Source organism: Miniopterus natalensis, chromosome 10 (assembly GCF_054644295.1).
Source record: "Miniopterus natalensis isolate mMinNat1 chromosome 10, mMinNat1.hap1, whole genome shotgun sequence".
NCBI classification, from domain to species: domain Eukaryota; kingdom Metazoa; phylum Chordata; class Mammalia; order Chiroptera; family Miniopteridae; genus Miniopterus; species Miniopterus natalensis.
Genome location: NC_142090.1, coordinates 3,073,611 through 3,088,095, shown reverse-complemented (window position 1 = coordinate 3,088,095; position 14,485 = coordinate 3,073,611). Strand labels below are relative to the sequence as shown.

The 14,485-nt window shown below is 55.0% G+C and overlaps 1 protein-coding gene across 1 annotated transcript; it reads right to left on the bottom strand.

Annotated features, from left to right (window-relative positions):
• Positions 1-6,021: 6,021 nt before the first annotated feature.
• On the bottom strand, positions 6,022-13,495 carry ASB10 (ankyrin repeat and SOCS box containing 10). Its single transcript, XM_087821349.1, has 6 exons — positions 13,186-13,495; positions 12,764-13,031; positions 10,880-11,399; positions 6,923-7,036; positions 6,456-6,641; positions 6,022-6,307 (listed from the first exon to the last, which is right to left on the bottom strand). The coding sequence occupies exons 1-5, from the start codon at positions 13,493-13,495 to the stop codon at positions 6,456-6,458; spliced, it is 1,398 nt and encodes a 465-aa protein (XP_087677475.1). The 3' UTR covers positions 6,022-6,307.
• Positions 13,496-14,485: the final 990 nt, after the last annotated feature.

The window sequence follows — 14,485 nt, the reverse complement described above, 5'->3', positions numbered from 1 at the left end:
ATTGGCTCCCCAGCTCCCGCACTGCTGATGAGCCCTATTCATTCCTGGGCCTGACACTATCGACCTGCCCTGGCTGATTGCTGGGGGCTGGCCCCAGGAGCGCTGATGAGCCCCAAGGGTCAGCAGCGCTAATTATCCGCTAATTGCTGATGACTCTGCTCATCTTCCCCCGTTCTCAGACACTGAAATGGTGGTCCCTTTACTCTCTCCCTCCTTCTGATTCCCAGTAGTAGAGTTGTCGTCACTCTAGAGGCAAAAGTCATGGGCACTTTTGCTTGATAGGAGCCTCAGGTCAGTGGGCAAGAAAGACTTAAGACAGGCAAGTCAACAGAAGAAGAGTGACCTGAGCTTCAGTACACAGAGCAAGTCTGGCCTGCAAAATGGGGGTCATCTGGTCACTGGGAAACTGTTATTCAGGTGGGGCCAGGAAGAGCAGAGCTAGTTAAAATAGTAGCCAAGCCAGGCAAGTTTAGAAGGACGATTTGGCTCAGGTGAGGATGAAAACCTATGCCAAAGAGTCTTAGAGTTTGAGCCAAGACAGAGCAGGGCAGGAGGGAACTCTGGATCTCAGTGACATTTGTTCAATTCAGGCGTGTGGTGTTCGCCTAGTGAACACCACTAATGTCAGGCTAATGCGTTAAAAATCAGCACCCTGAAAGACACAGTTACCAGAGTGGGACAGAAAGGGGTGGGACCCAAGAAGGGAGCTTTCTTTGGTTATGCTTGGTTGACAATTCATCAGAGAGGCAAAGGGAGAAGAGTGTGGTTTCCATTCAGTCCCGATCTATTTTGGGCTCTACATTAAACTCAATGAAACTTCTCAGAGATGAGTCTGGTGGGAAGATTCTACCATGCAGAAAAAAAAGTTGGCTTTACTTAGGTCTGGGAAACCCAACTCACTACTAAAGTATGAGGATAATCCTTGTACATCCTAAAGATATCTGTCAGAACCCTTTATTAACCAAGTATTTCAAGGTACCAACATGCAAGACCAGACTTCGAAGTGTATTGTACTTAAAAAGTGAGACGGAGGTCAGTACGTGGTTTCATGGCTTTAGTGTTGGGTACACAAAAGAGGCTTATTGACCTGATAAATTATTGAGGGGACTTTTGGGCTACAATTACTGAACTTAAAGCTGTATGAGCAGTAACACCACCAAATAAACCATGAAGGAAGACCCATTTTTAAAAGTAACTGCATTCATTTTTTGGCATAGGTAATAGAATCAGATAGTACATAGTTCCAAAAGCTCAAAGGATATATATGTGAGTGTGTATACTATTTGATTACTTCTGTTTCTCACTCCCTGTCCCAGTGCATCTTATTCTTATACACACACACACACACACACACACACACACACAACTCCCACCAGTCCCCTCAGTAAAAGACCACTTTAATAAGCCTGTTACTCTCTGGTGGGACAGAATGGATAATGCATTGTCAAGGACTCAAGGTTAAAGATGCTCTGATCTTTTTATTTTATTTTATTAAATATATCTTTATTGATTTCAGAGAAAGGAAGGGAAAGGGAGAGAGAAACATCAATGATGAGAGTCATCATTGATCAGTTGCCTCCTGCACCCTGCCCACTGGGGATCAAACCCGCAACCTGGGCATGTGCCCTGACCAGGATTGGAACTGCAATCTCCTGGATCCTAGGTCGATGCTCAATCACTGAGCCACGCCTGACCAGGCAAGACCCTCTGATCTTGAAGATGTATATCACCTAGCTCAAGCCAAGAGCTTATTTTCCTGAACTATATTCAATAAAGTGGAGTCCTCTGCTCAAGCTGGCACAGAGTGCAGGCAGAAAGCTTGCCAACAAATCCCAATGGGCCACCAACTCTGAAGTGAGACCCCAGAGGTTTTGTATTGCCCTGGTGTGGTGCATTATTTGTTAGGTACTGTATTTTAGAATCCATGTATTTCCTCCATCTGTTCCCTTGCCACGCTGGGGTCATGAAGTGTGATTTCTGCATAGTCCTTGACATTTGGTAGCTAAAAGCTCTCACATACATAGTGGCAACTGAAGCAGCCCATTTCCTTTCCCTGCCCTTTCATGGACTGTGGAACTGAGGCCATGTGGTAAATGGAAAAGAAGTGTTGGCTGGAGCAAAAAGACCTGGAGTAAAGTTCCCGTTCTGACCCCTCACTGAGTTATGTGACCTTGGCCCCTCTTTGGCTTAACTTTTCCATCTGTGAGAGACAGCAATTACTATCTGCTCTGATTAGTAGTCAAAGAACTGGTGCAAGGATCAAGTGAATATGGGGAAATACCTTTCAAAATGAGTTCTTTCTGCACTAAATGGACCAAGAAGAGCGGAGTGGTCAAGAATGGAAGTCCCCCAAATCAGTGGCTCTCCCATCAGTACCAAGGACAGAAGCTGTCGCTGTCAAATCTGAACAGAGGTGGCTGTTTTCCTTACCAAGAGAAAACTGGTTCTTGCCCCAAATCCCAGAACGGGTTCCTTGTGGGCAAGCACCTCCCCTCATTGTCTAAAATGTTATTCTAAAAGTGCTTCTTTAATTGCCCACGTGCTCTGACTTGTCCCACTCTCACTCTTTCATCTGTTGGGGAAATGCTCCTGCAGAGGAATTTTATTTTGAGTCTACTCTCTCTACTTGTGCCTATAACGGAGCCCATCGTCTGGCCTCCCCTTCATGGATTAGAAACCAGCGCCTAGGATACTAAGAATGAACAAAGTATTCTAAAGTCAAAGCCAACAGACCTACCCTGCCGCCTCCCTCATTGGCGGGAGAGTCCACTGACGGTGGGCAGCATCGGGCCTGTCCGCGGGCACCCTCTGGTGGCAGCAGCATGCAACTGCGTCACCGCGAGAGAGGTGAGGAGTACTGCAGCGCCTCCTCGCGTTAGTCCAGAAGATGCGCCGAGGGCAAAGGAACAGGATCAGGTAAGTGGTCCAAGGACCAGCGCCCGGGGCACTGCTGGGTACTCAGCTGTGACTGCACTGATTGGGCGCGAGGATTGTGCACCGGAGTCTTAAACTCGAGTACGCACGTGTGTAGGTTCATGTATGTTTGTTGTGTCCAGGTACTTGAGCCCTGTGTACTTGCTGTGTTAAATGTGTGCTCTCTGTGTGAGAGCACGTGTTACACGTGGGTAGGCTGGTGGTGGGGAGGTCCGCGCCTCCAGTGCGGGGTGGAGTCCTCACAGAGGCGTGAAATTGGTTTGGAGCAAACACATTACGGAAAGCAATTACCGGGGAGAGGTTCTGGGCCCGCGGGACCGGCAGCCAGGAGGCTGGGGAGGAAGCTCCCTGGCTTGCAAAAATGTCTGGATGTCTGACCCCAGAAAGGGCCTTCCTAACACTGGCTGGCTAAGGGGAGAGCCTGTGAAGTTGGGCAGCAGTCTCTCCTACTGACTACTCCACACCGCCTTTCTTCCCTTACTCCCTCCCTATTTAAAATGCTCTCCAAATGTGGTCAGAAATCCTTACCCCTTATCACTGCGGGAGAGGTACCTGCTGTGAAGCCTTCCCAGGTGTCTGCCATTACCGCTCACCTTCCACTTCACGCCCTCAGCTCCTGCCCCCATATGTCTTTTGCATTCATTCCATTGCCCCTTGTATTCGAACTAATTATTTACACCCTTGTTTCTCAGATTAGATGGAAAATTCACTGAGGGCAGGAAGAGGTCTCATTCCCAGCTATACACCTAGTGCTCAGGAAGCAAAAAACGAATGAAGCGGATGGTATTCAACACAATTTCCAAGGTGTGTGTGGGGGGAGGCAGAGAGGGTACAGGAGGGATACATGGTAATGGAAGGAGACTTGACTTGGGGTGGTAAACACATAATACAACCTATAGGTGATGGACTGTAGAACTGTACACCTGAAACCTATATAATTTTATGAACCAATCTCACCCCAATAAATTCAATGAGAGAGAGAAAATTCCATCAAAATGTATAAACAGGGCTCTCTCAGGAAAGTCAGGAATCCTCGAGAGTCGGGATTCTTAGAGCTTCAAACATCTTCCACAAGCCGGCGATGCCACATTTATATCCCCAGACCGCCCCTTGTCCCTGAATTCTAGACCCGCAGATCCGAATGACCTTGTACCGCAGCCTCTTTGAGACAGACGCCCACTGGAGAGCTCCCAAATTGAACTTCCGGCACCCCCCACCCCCCCAACTGCCCCTTCTCACCTACCCCACCTTAGTAATCAGCAGCACCGTCCAGCCTGCCGTTCAGCCGGGACACTGGGGGGTCCTGGGCTGCAGTGTCCTTCGGCAAGTCACGCAGGGCCCGGGAAAAGGGTCTCTCGGCTGCTGCTTCCCCACCTCCGCCCGGACCCCGGCAGCAGCCGCCCCACGGCCTCTGGTTCTCCCTCCCCAGCCCCACTCCAGCCACTCCGCGCGAGAGCCATCTTTGAAAACCTAAAACAGTTCGTGTCGCTCCCCCGGCTCTCCCCCACGCACTACTTACACGCGGCTGGCTCCTCCCAGCCGTCAACATAAATGTCACCTCCTCCGCGAGGGGGCTTCCCTGCCGCCCAGTCTCCACACAGCGCCCACTCACTCGGTCGGTCGCGCCTCAGTTCCGCGCGTTTCAACCGACCCTTCCCCGCCGTCTGCCTTCGCCCCGCCACGGGACCGACCGACGGCCAGGCCTCCGCGCGCGTGGGCCGCAGGCGGCACCGGAAGCCAGGGTGAACCGACGCGCGGAAAGTGGGGGTTCCCCCCCCAGGCCCCCGAGCTCGCCTGGGAGGCCCCGACACACACTGTAACGCTGTACCTGCCGCGCGGACGCCGCTCCCCGACCCCGGCTCTTAAAACCCGCGCCGACTCCTCCCTGTGGTGCGGCCTGGACGCCCCGCAGCCCGCAGCCCGCAGGACCGCCGTGGGCCCGGGCCGCCGGCGCGGACCCTCCCCGTCAGGCCGCCCCGTCCTCGCGCCGCGTCTACAGGTCCAAACCCCGCCGGTCAGCCCAAGGCCGGAGAGGCCAGGTGGGAAGACGGACTCACTCACCTCAGCCCCGCTCCGCCTCAGCCGCTCGCCCCGTCGTCCCGTCGAACTTCGCGCCCTCCAAGCCCCGCCCCCGACGCTGACGCCCTCCAAGCCCCGCCCCCTCCGCCTCCGGCGCTTCTGGCCCCGCCCCCTCCGCCTCGCGCCCTCAGTACCAGCCCTGAGCCGCTACGCTCCCAGCTGTTGGCGGGAAAAAAAAAAAAAAAAAAAAAAAATCCGCGAACTCCCGCGCGTGCGCACTCCGGTGCCCAGGGAACTCTGCCTAGCAACCCTTGTCACTGCTCACAGCGCACCTGATTGGCTGCGCTGCTCGGGTCAGCTCCACCTACCCCCTGCAGGTGCAGGACGGCTCCCGGCGGCTGGAGACCTCTGCAGGTTCTTAAAATCCTGGGACCCTCTCCTGTCTTGTTTTACAGCCCAGAGAGGGGAAGAGACTTATGCTCTATAAGTTAAGGACAGAGCAGGACTAGAACCCAAGGGGGTAACTCTCAGCTCAGCTCCTGCCACCACAAAGATAAACTGAAGGAGCAGATAAAGAGAGGCAGGTACCAGGAGTGCAAGAGAGAGAACTTTTGGGGTTTTTAATTTTTCTCTAAACCTGGGTCCTCCACTCTCTCCTAAACCATGATCACCCCTCCATGCTTGCCCATCCATGCACCCACCTTCCTGTTGGCCTTTCTGTCCCCACCTCACTTTCCAGCTCCAAGGCTGCGTTACTGTCCTGCCCCACTGTCTGCACTGCCTCATCTGCTGAGGCTCTGCCCTGCCCAAGTTATTCACCGGCCGGCTGTCCTTTGGGCCTTTCTGACACTATCACTGGTGGCGATTCCCCCACATCATGAGCCAGAGGGGCAGGGATCTGCCTGGGATCCCTCAACAGCTGGTGGATGCCAAAGGGGGAAGGTGACGCAGCTGGCACCTTGGGGAAGATCCAGTCTGCCCATCCCGAGTCCCCTGTGAGTGGGCCAGCTCAGAGGCAGACCTGTGGGAGACAGTACCAAACAACACCGATCTGGAGACTTTAATGTGCATAAAGGTATGGACCGGCAGAGGGGACCTCAGGAGATCCCCAGGGGGAGAGTATCACTTGCCACGAGTCCTGGCTCTCTCTCCAGCAAACATGGTCCATCCGCCTCTCCATGGTTGGGAATGGCAGCATCCCACTGTGCCTGTGGAGATGACCTCCTGCTGAGAGGGCCACCTTGGCTTGAGTTGGTTCAGTTCAGTCCTGGGTTTGGAGCGCTGTGAGAAGCGGGCCAGCACCCCTGATGCCTGGGGCATTTGCTTTCAGGCTCTCTCAAAATGCAGTGTTCATCTGGAAGGAGAGGTGTGCATTCAGAGAGGTCCAGTGTCCTGGGAGGCTGGCTGGTTCTGGCCAGGACCCTGCCCCCAATTCTGCTCTTGTCTCCTACTCCCCACCCCAAATACTCCCACTAGGACTGTCCACAGAACCCAGGACTCACCTAATAGAGCACGTCCTCGAAGTCCAGCTGCAGGTAGCGGAGCAGGCGGGGCGGCAGGGGAAGGCGGGGCAGGGCGTGGGGCAGGCAGGCCTCCAGGTGAGCTCGGAGCGCACAGCGGCTTAGGTGCTGCAGGGATCTGGGCTGCCGCACCAAGGCGAAGAGGGAGGAGTAGAAACGGTGGTGCTTCTGGGGACAGAACGGGGGTGGGGGGGGACTCATCGAGGCAGCCTTGGACAAGTGGCACCCACTCCTCCCACAGAGGGAAGCTGGTGGCCGGTGGGTGTCTTCAGGAGCCTCTTGGGAGTAGGGAGGGTTTGAGGTGTTCACTGTAAGTTTTCTTCTTCTGGGGCAATGAGAGGGTCTCTGGATAATTTCTGTGGGGCAGAGTGGGGGGACTGATGGGGCTTCCCTTTAGGAGTCCCTTGGGCGGGCTGAGTGATTGTTTGGTCAGGGCCCTGGAGTCTAACCTGTAGGATTTCTGGAGGCACCAGGCCCATGGCCTCCTCAGGAAGCTTCACAATGCTGTAGGTGTTCATCAGGACCTCAAGGGTCCGAGGGGACGTGCACCAGCGTTCCAGCACCTGGGGCGACAGAGGTGGTCAGCATTCCCAGGGCTACCTCATACTGCAGGCCCCAGTCAGTCTATGCAGGATGGCCAGCCAGCCCTAGACCAGCTGTCCTGGGTTAGAATACCTCCCCCAAAAGATATGTGGACATCCTAATCCCCAGGACTTCTAAAGGTGATCTATTTAGAAATAGGATCTTTGCAGATGTAGTCAAGTTAAAATGAGCTCATTAGGATGACTCCTAATCCAATATGACTGTTGTCTTTATAAGAAGAGAAAACATGGTGCCGAAGGGTCATGGGTTCGATTCCCAGTTGAGGGCATGTACCTGGGTTGCAGGTTCAATCCCCGGCTCTGGTCGGGGCTCGTGCAGTAGGCAACCAATGTTTCTCTCTCACATCAATGCTTCTCTCTGCCTCTTTCTCTCTCCCCCTCCCTCCCTCCCACTCTCTCTAAAAAATCAATGAAGAAAATATCGTCTGGTAAGGATTAACAACAACAAAAAAGAAAAAAGAGAAACACAGACATCACGCAGAGAGAACACCATGTAACGGTGGAGGAAGAGATTGGAGTGATGAATCTACAAGCCAAGGAATGCCACGGATCGTGGGCACCACCAGAAGCTTGGGACAGATTCTCCCTCCGAGCCTCTGGAAGAAACCAGCACCTAGATTTCACATCTTCAGCCTCCAGAACTATGAGGGAGTGTATTTCTAAGACTTTAAGCCACCCAGTTTATGGTGCTTTGCTGTGGTTGTGACAGAAAACCAATACATGAGCTAACATTTCTATTGTGCATAATATATGCCAGATACTTTTCTTAGCACTTTACACATATTAAGTCTCTTAACCGTTGTCCCTACAAGGTCTGAACTCTTATTATCCCCATTTGACAGACAAGGGAAACTGAGGCACAGAGAAATTAAGTAACTTGCCCGAGTTACAGTTCCAGCAACCCAAGCCTGGCGGTGTGGCTCTTGGCATTTAACTACTATACTCTATCACCTTGCTCTGCCGTCTGCCTCTACAAGGCTCTCTGGTGGATGTTTCTGGATGGGAAAGGGGTCCCTGACTTGAGTTTGGAGCTCTTGAGAGGAAATATTAATGAATTTGCCCCATGCTAAGTGAGGGGTAGCGATCGCTACAAGGGGGGGGCAGGGGAGCAGGGTTGGGTGGTCAGGGAGGGATTTGCAGAGCAGGGGATTGGGGCTGTGAGGGTGAGGGGAACTCAGGAGCCCGGACGGTGCTCAGGGAGAAGCTATGAGGCCAGCAGAAGCCTGACGTAGGAGTGGGGGTGGGATCACGTTGGAGCCAGATGTATTCTCTCATTTCTTCATTCAGCAAATATATACTGAGGGCTACTGTGGGCCAAGCACTGGGGACGTAGCAGTGAGGAGAACAGACAGGTCCTTGTCATCGGGCAGTTTCTATTTCAAATGGAAAACACAGTTTACAGATACGCTGCTGCAAAGGAAAATCAGTAAGCTCGGAGACGGAGTGTGGTTGAGAGGGCACAGTCCTAGGCAGGTGGTCAAAGAAGGCTGTGAGGGGTGAGCCATGCCAGGGAGCTGCCCACGTGGTCACAAAGGCAACCACGCACAGGTCGGACACACACAGGTACCATCATACCCATAAACAGATTCATGCTTCCTCTTCTCCATCTCTTGCTATATGTCAAGCTGCAAGCTGTCGCCACAGATTCTTTATAAAATCAGAGTGCCATCTTCCAGGCAGCATCCCTGGGCCTACCCCTCCCTCCCCACACACATAACATTAGAGGCTTGCCACACCCTGCGCGAGGAGAGGAGACCCTTCCGCCTGCTGGCTGCGAGTGCTGCCCATTCTGGGCACTGCCGGGTAATGGGAGCAGATGGAAGGCCTTGTCTAGGAAACAGGACCCCTGGAGGAAGCATCCCACACACCCAGGGCCCTCTGCTTTTGGCCCTGCATCTGGGCAGCGCTCACAGGAGCTGCCCCAGCCCGTCCGCCCAGGGCAGGCCTCTTTGCCTCACTCCTTAGAGCTAGGGAAACGCAGGCTGGTTACATCCAATTTTCCTGCTCTACCTGGTCCTCCTGCCTGTGGCTGGGGCCAGTCTCTCTGTCCATCCTGGCCCTCGCTGATTTGTCTCTACACCCTGCCTGGAATGCCTATGCCTCCAGCTCTTCAAGCACAGCCTGTCCCAAGTCCTACCCCCTCCGGGAAGCCTCCTGTTTTTCCAACCTACATCTCTCTCCCTTGTCTAATGATACCCTACACTGGGATAACATCTAACAGCTTTCCAAGTGCGTTCGCATACACCCTTGGGCTGTGGAACAGGGCTAGCTAACAGGTGTCAAACAGTGTCTGGTGTGTGGGCAGGACTGTGCTGGCTCCTACTGTTACCCACTGTGCTCCAATAGCTTTTCAGCACTGTCAGGTCACAGGGAACTTGGGTTCAAAAACTGCCAGTGACTTGCCTATAGTCATACAAACAAGCATCAAAGGCTGGTCTCCTGAGTGCCCAGTCCACTGTGGTGGCCCCTAGAGAGCCGGCTGGGGCTGGCAGTGGTCCCAGATGGGCCGTGGAGGCCTCCTAGCAGGAAGGAGTTGCTCACCAGAGAACAGGCACCCCAGCCAAGCCTGGGACAGCTGCCCGATCTTGGAAAGTGGTTCCTGCGCTTTCTGATCGTGAAGGGATGAATGGGGCAATTTGCTGTGTGGCCTCCTTGGTCCAAGAGGCAGGGAGGAGCAGGGCGAGGGGTGGGCAGTGGGGTCCCGGGAAACCTGCCTGCTGTTCCGCCTTCTCCTCCCACCCTGTCCCCGACTCCGGGAAATCATTAGCTGTCAGAGCCACCATCAGATTACAGGGAATTGCTTGTCTCCTAATTATCTGGTGTTAATAGGAGATTAATTAGTGTTAATTGTTGATTTTCTTGTATTCTCCCAAAGGGGAGACCAATCTGCCGAACTCTCAGGCTGTTTAATTATTTGGTCTTGCTTAGGAATCTAGACAGATGCTTCTAGGTCTGTGAGTGGAGGGGAGAGGAGAGGATAGCAGGGAGCGTCCAGGATGGGGCTGGGCTGGGCAGGACAAGCAGGGAGATAGGGCAGAGGGACCTTCCCACAACTGTATTAGCCCTGACCCAACTCCTCGGAGAACAGGGTTCCCTGCCCAAGGCCCAGTGCCCTTCATGACATCATATAACCCCCTCCAGACACGACACAGCATGGCACAGGGCCCCCTGCCCAGGCATCAGTAACACAGGTCCTCCAGTTGAACCCACTTTGGGGAAATTAACATAAAATCAGAAACAGATTGGAAATTAACTGTGAAAGGTTTTTTTCTCAGGTGCCAGGACAGCTGCGGCTGGACTGGGTGATGCCTGCCCTGCCAAGCGCTCAGAAACCAGGACCAACTCATCCAAACCAGGAACCTCATCGCCCAGGCTCATCGAGTGTCTCACTGATGGGTCCCACAGCCAGGCAGAGGTTCCTAAGTGCTCCTTTTACCAGCTCGCTCCTTCTGCCCACAGTCCCAGGCCCTCCTTTAGGACTCTTCCAATCTTATAATCTGGCCCCACTGCCCTCGGTCCATCTTCACCACACATGCACACATGTGCATACACCCAGGATACACATATACATGTGTACACATATGTGCACACACACATGTATGGCACGTGCACACCAGCACATGCACACACACCCCTCTTCTGTGGCCTCACCTTTGCCCCTGTTGGGCTTTGCTGACTTGTGGCATGAAAGACAGACCGAACTGACCTATCAAATGCCCAAACGGCCCCGGCTGCCTCCAGAGCATGTGGCAGCACAGATCTGGGCCTCTTCTTCGTTGCCCTCCCTCTGCCACAGCCCCATACCTTGGGGAGAGCCCCAGGCCAGACTCGGACAGCACCGTGGTTGAGCAGGGCTCGCACTGCATGCTCGGGGCTCTGCGCCAAGGCTGAGGGTGGGCCCTGTAGAGCACAGTGCAGGGCCGTGTGTCCCCCATAGTCCATGGCGTTGACACTGACACCGCAGGACAGGAGTAGCTCCACGATGGCCGCATGGCCACGGCGACAGGCCAGATGCAGGGGCCGCCGCTTGTCCTGGTCGGCAGCATCTGCGTCGGCACCGGCTGAGAGCAGCAAGTGGCACAGCTGGAGGCAGCGGGCTGTGGTGGCTTCAGCATCCGTGGGGGATGTGCAGCGGGTGTCACAGGCAACCAGCAGCGGCGTCCAGCCTTCGGCATCACGGGCATCTGGGCATGCTCCCCGTCTTAGAAGTAGGTCTGCCAGCTCCACATGGCCAAGCCGGGCAGCCACATGCAAAGGGGTCTCTTCTTCTTCCTCGGACCGACCATCCACTTTCGCCCCAAACCTCAGGAGCAGCTCCGCACACCTAGTGAGGGCGGGGGGGAGGGGGAGAGAAAAATGGGGTATAGTCCTTCACCCCTGCATCCCCACCAGTCTGAGCAAAGCAAGCCCGGGGGAGCTTTTGTGGCTCCTGGTTCTGTATGCCTCACCTCCTATCTCATCCCTGGTCAACATTCTGAGGACATTATGCTAAGTGATATAAGCCAGTCACAAAAGGACAAACACTATGTGATTTCACTTATAAGAGGTAGTCAGAGAAGTCAAATTCATAGACAGAAGCCCAGCCGGCATGGCTCAGGGGTTGAGCATCGACCTAGGAGATTGTGGTTCGATTCCCGCTCAGGGCACATGCCCAGGTTTCGGGCTCGATCCCCAGTGGAGAGTGTGCAGGAGGCAGCCGATGTTGATGTTTCTCTCTCATCGATGTTTCTATCCCTCTCTCCCTCTTTCTTCTCGCTCTCTAAAATAAAATCAATAAAAACATATTTTAAAAATATATATATTGATTTCAGAGAGAGGAAGGGAGGGAGAGAGAGAGAAACATCAATGATGAGAGAGTCATTGATCGGCTGCCTCCTGCACACCCCCTGCCCGGGCATGTGCCCTGACTGGGAATCAAACTGCGATCTCCTGGATCCTAGGTCAATGTTCAACCGCTGAGCCAGGTTGGCCAGGCAATAACATATTTTAAAAAGTAATAAGATAAATTGAAAAAAAATTGTGAGGTTCCCATCCTCGAAGGTTCCCTAGACATAGGGCACAATTAGTTGGAATATTTCCTACAGTAAATGATAAGATGTCACGTTTGGGTATATCTACTAGTTTCTTGTGAGTTTGGTTAGCTGGACTCGGTCCCTGAGCGCATTAATCAGGGTGCCTGCCAACCTGAAAATGCCAGACCTGCCAAGTTAAGAACCAGACCCCGCCCGCAGGGACCAACGCAGGCTCTACCTGGAAGTCGCTGTCCTTACAGCCTATCTGGACCACTGGGTAGTTGGTCCCTGAGGGCAGGACTGTGCCTCAGTTGCTGCACTTACCACAGTCCTGGAACATAGCATAAACTTAGAACACATGAAAACTTTATAGCACAGTATGGATCCCAGGAATGAATCCAGACAAGTTCTCCAATGCAGGCCATGCAGCTGGCCCGTGCCACAGCCTTCCTCCCGCTCTGGGGAAGCAGAAACTGTCCCAAGTTCAGGCCATTCCAAAATTCCTGGGACCAGTGGTTGGATGGTTTGGGAAGCAATTGCATCCTGACTCCTTACCTGAGCCCTGACTTCTCCATCCAGCAGCCTGCCAGCCCCTGACATGCGTCCCCGTGCCCCCTGAGGTCATCGCTTTGTCTGCCCAGGAGTGGAATGGGGGTTGGGGTGAGGAGTCACTCACTCAAGGGTGCCAGCCCCCCGGCAGAGATGCAAAGGGCGTTTCCCATCCTGGTCAGGGATGTTGGGGTCGGCTCCTGCCACCAGCAGCGCATGGACACAGGGAGCGTGGCCCGCAGCGCAGGCCTCATGCAGGGCTGTACGGCCCCCGGGGGCACTGTCAGGCCTCGCCCGCCGCCTCAGCAGCAGTTGCACAACATCCGTGTGGCCCCGGCTGGCTGCCACGTGCAGTGGGGTGGTCAGCTCCTCTTGGTACGTCAGAGACCAGAGTCCTAGGGAGAGAGGAGACATGGGCCTCAGACACTGGAGGGAAGCAAAGAGCTGCCAGGCAGTGGGGGAGGTGGGCAGAGACCAGGAAGAGGGAGCCCGGAGCTCCATTCCCAGCCTCCCCTCTCCCCCCTACTCAGACCCCCCAGTACCCCGTACTCAGAGCGCGAATGTTGAAGCGGAAATCCCTCCATCGCTCTGGGTCGCTGGTATCAAAGATGGAATCTGGTTCCAGGCCGGTGCCGGAGTCGGCGAGGATGTGGGAGACAGAGCCCACGTCCCCGGCCAGCAACGCCTGCCAGAAGGCCAGGGCAGGTCCCGAGGCCGTGCGGGTGACGATGGGTCCCGGGCCAGACGTCGGGTGCTCTGCGGACCCGCCGCTGGGCTTCTCCACCAGCCTGGCACAGAGGGCCCGTCTGTCACCCAGGGGCTCCTCCTGCCCTCTGCACTCTTCCGGGGACCAGCTCATTAGGACAGTGTGTGAGCATATGGGAAGGGGATGGGGGAGGAGAGGTGAGGGCCAAAAGGTAAAGAGAGAAAAGGGAAACAGGCAGATGGAAGGAAAGGGTCTGTGTCCCTGAGCTGAGCCCGAGCCGAGCCTGACCCAGCCACGCGGTTCCACAAGAGCTATTCTGGGCTCCACATGACTTCACTCCTGGGCCAAGGTTTAAGCAAGCTTTGGGGTAAGGGAGACACCGCCAGGGGCTTTTTCTCTTCCTCAAGCACTTGGCACCTCTGTGCCTGATGCAGTCAGCCCAGCCCCCTGGTCTCGCCCGTCCCCGCTGCCCCTCACCCCTCTGGTGGCTGCTCCAGCGAGGCTCAGCAGCCCGGCTCTCCAGCAGCAGGTCGGCTGTGCTGTGCGGGGGAAACAGCTCCAGCAACCTCGCCAGGTCTCCGGTGTACAGGGCATTCTGCAGGGCCATGTCACGGCACAGCAGAGGCTTTGGCCGCGGGGGATCCCAGGCTGGGCGGGACCGGGGACCCCAGGCTTGGCAGGCAGGGGCCGAGGGGAAGCACCCAAGATGGTGTCCCCAGTGGGGAGGGGACCCCCTTCTCCCAGGCATGGCTAGTTTGTGGAAGAGAGAGCCAGAGAAGCAGGACTCAGGGGGACGCCGGCAGGCAGGCGCTGGGCCGGAGCCAGGCAAGGCCCGTTGTGGGAGGGGCAGGGGAGCCAAGCCATAAATAGCCTCAGCAGTCCCAGCTGTTGGTCCTGGGGAATGAGGCTTAGGCTGGCAGAGGGAACTGAGGAGGGGCCTGGAGATCCAGTGAGGATGGCACCCTCCAACCCTGAGCTTCACCCCGAGTTGTTTCGTAACAGGACTGAAGGGACTACCCAGATGGTGGCATCCATCACAGTTTCACAGGTAAAGGAAAACGGAGCCCAGAGGTGGGACGGGCTTGGCTCCTGGTGTGACGACTTGTTGCAGAGCAGGGACCAGAAGGGGTGGGGTGGGCTCTC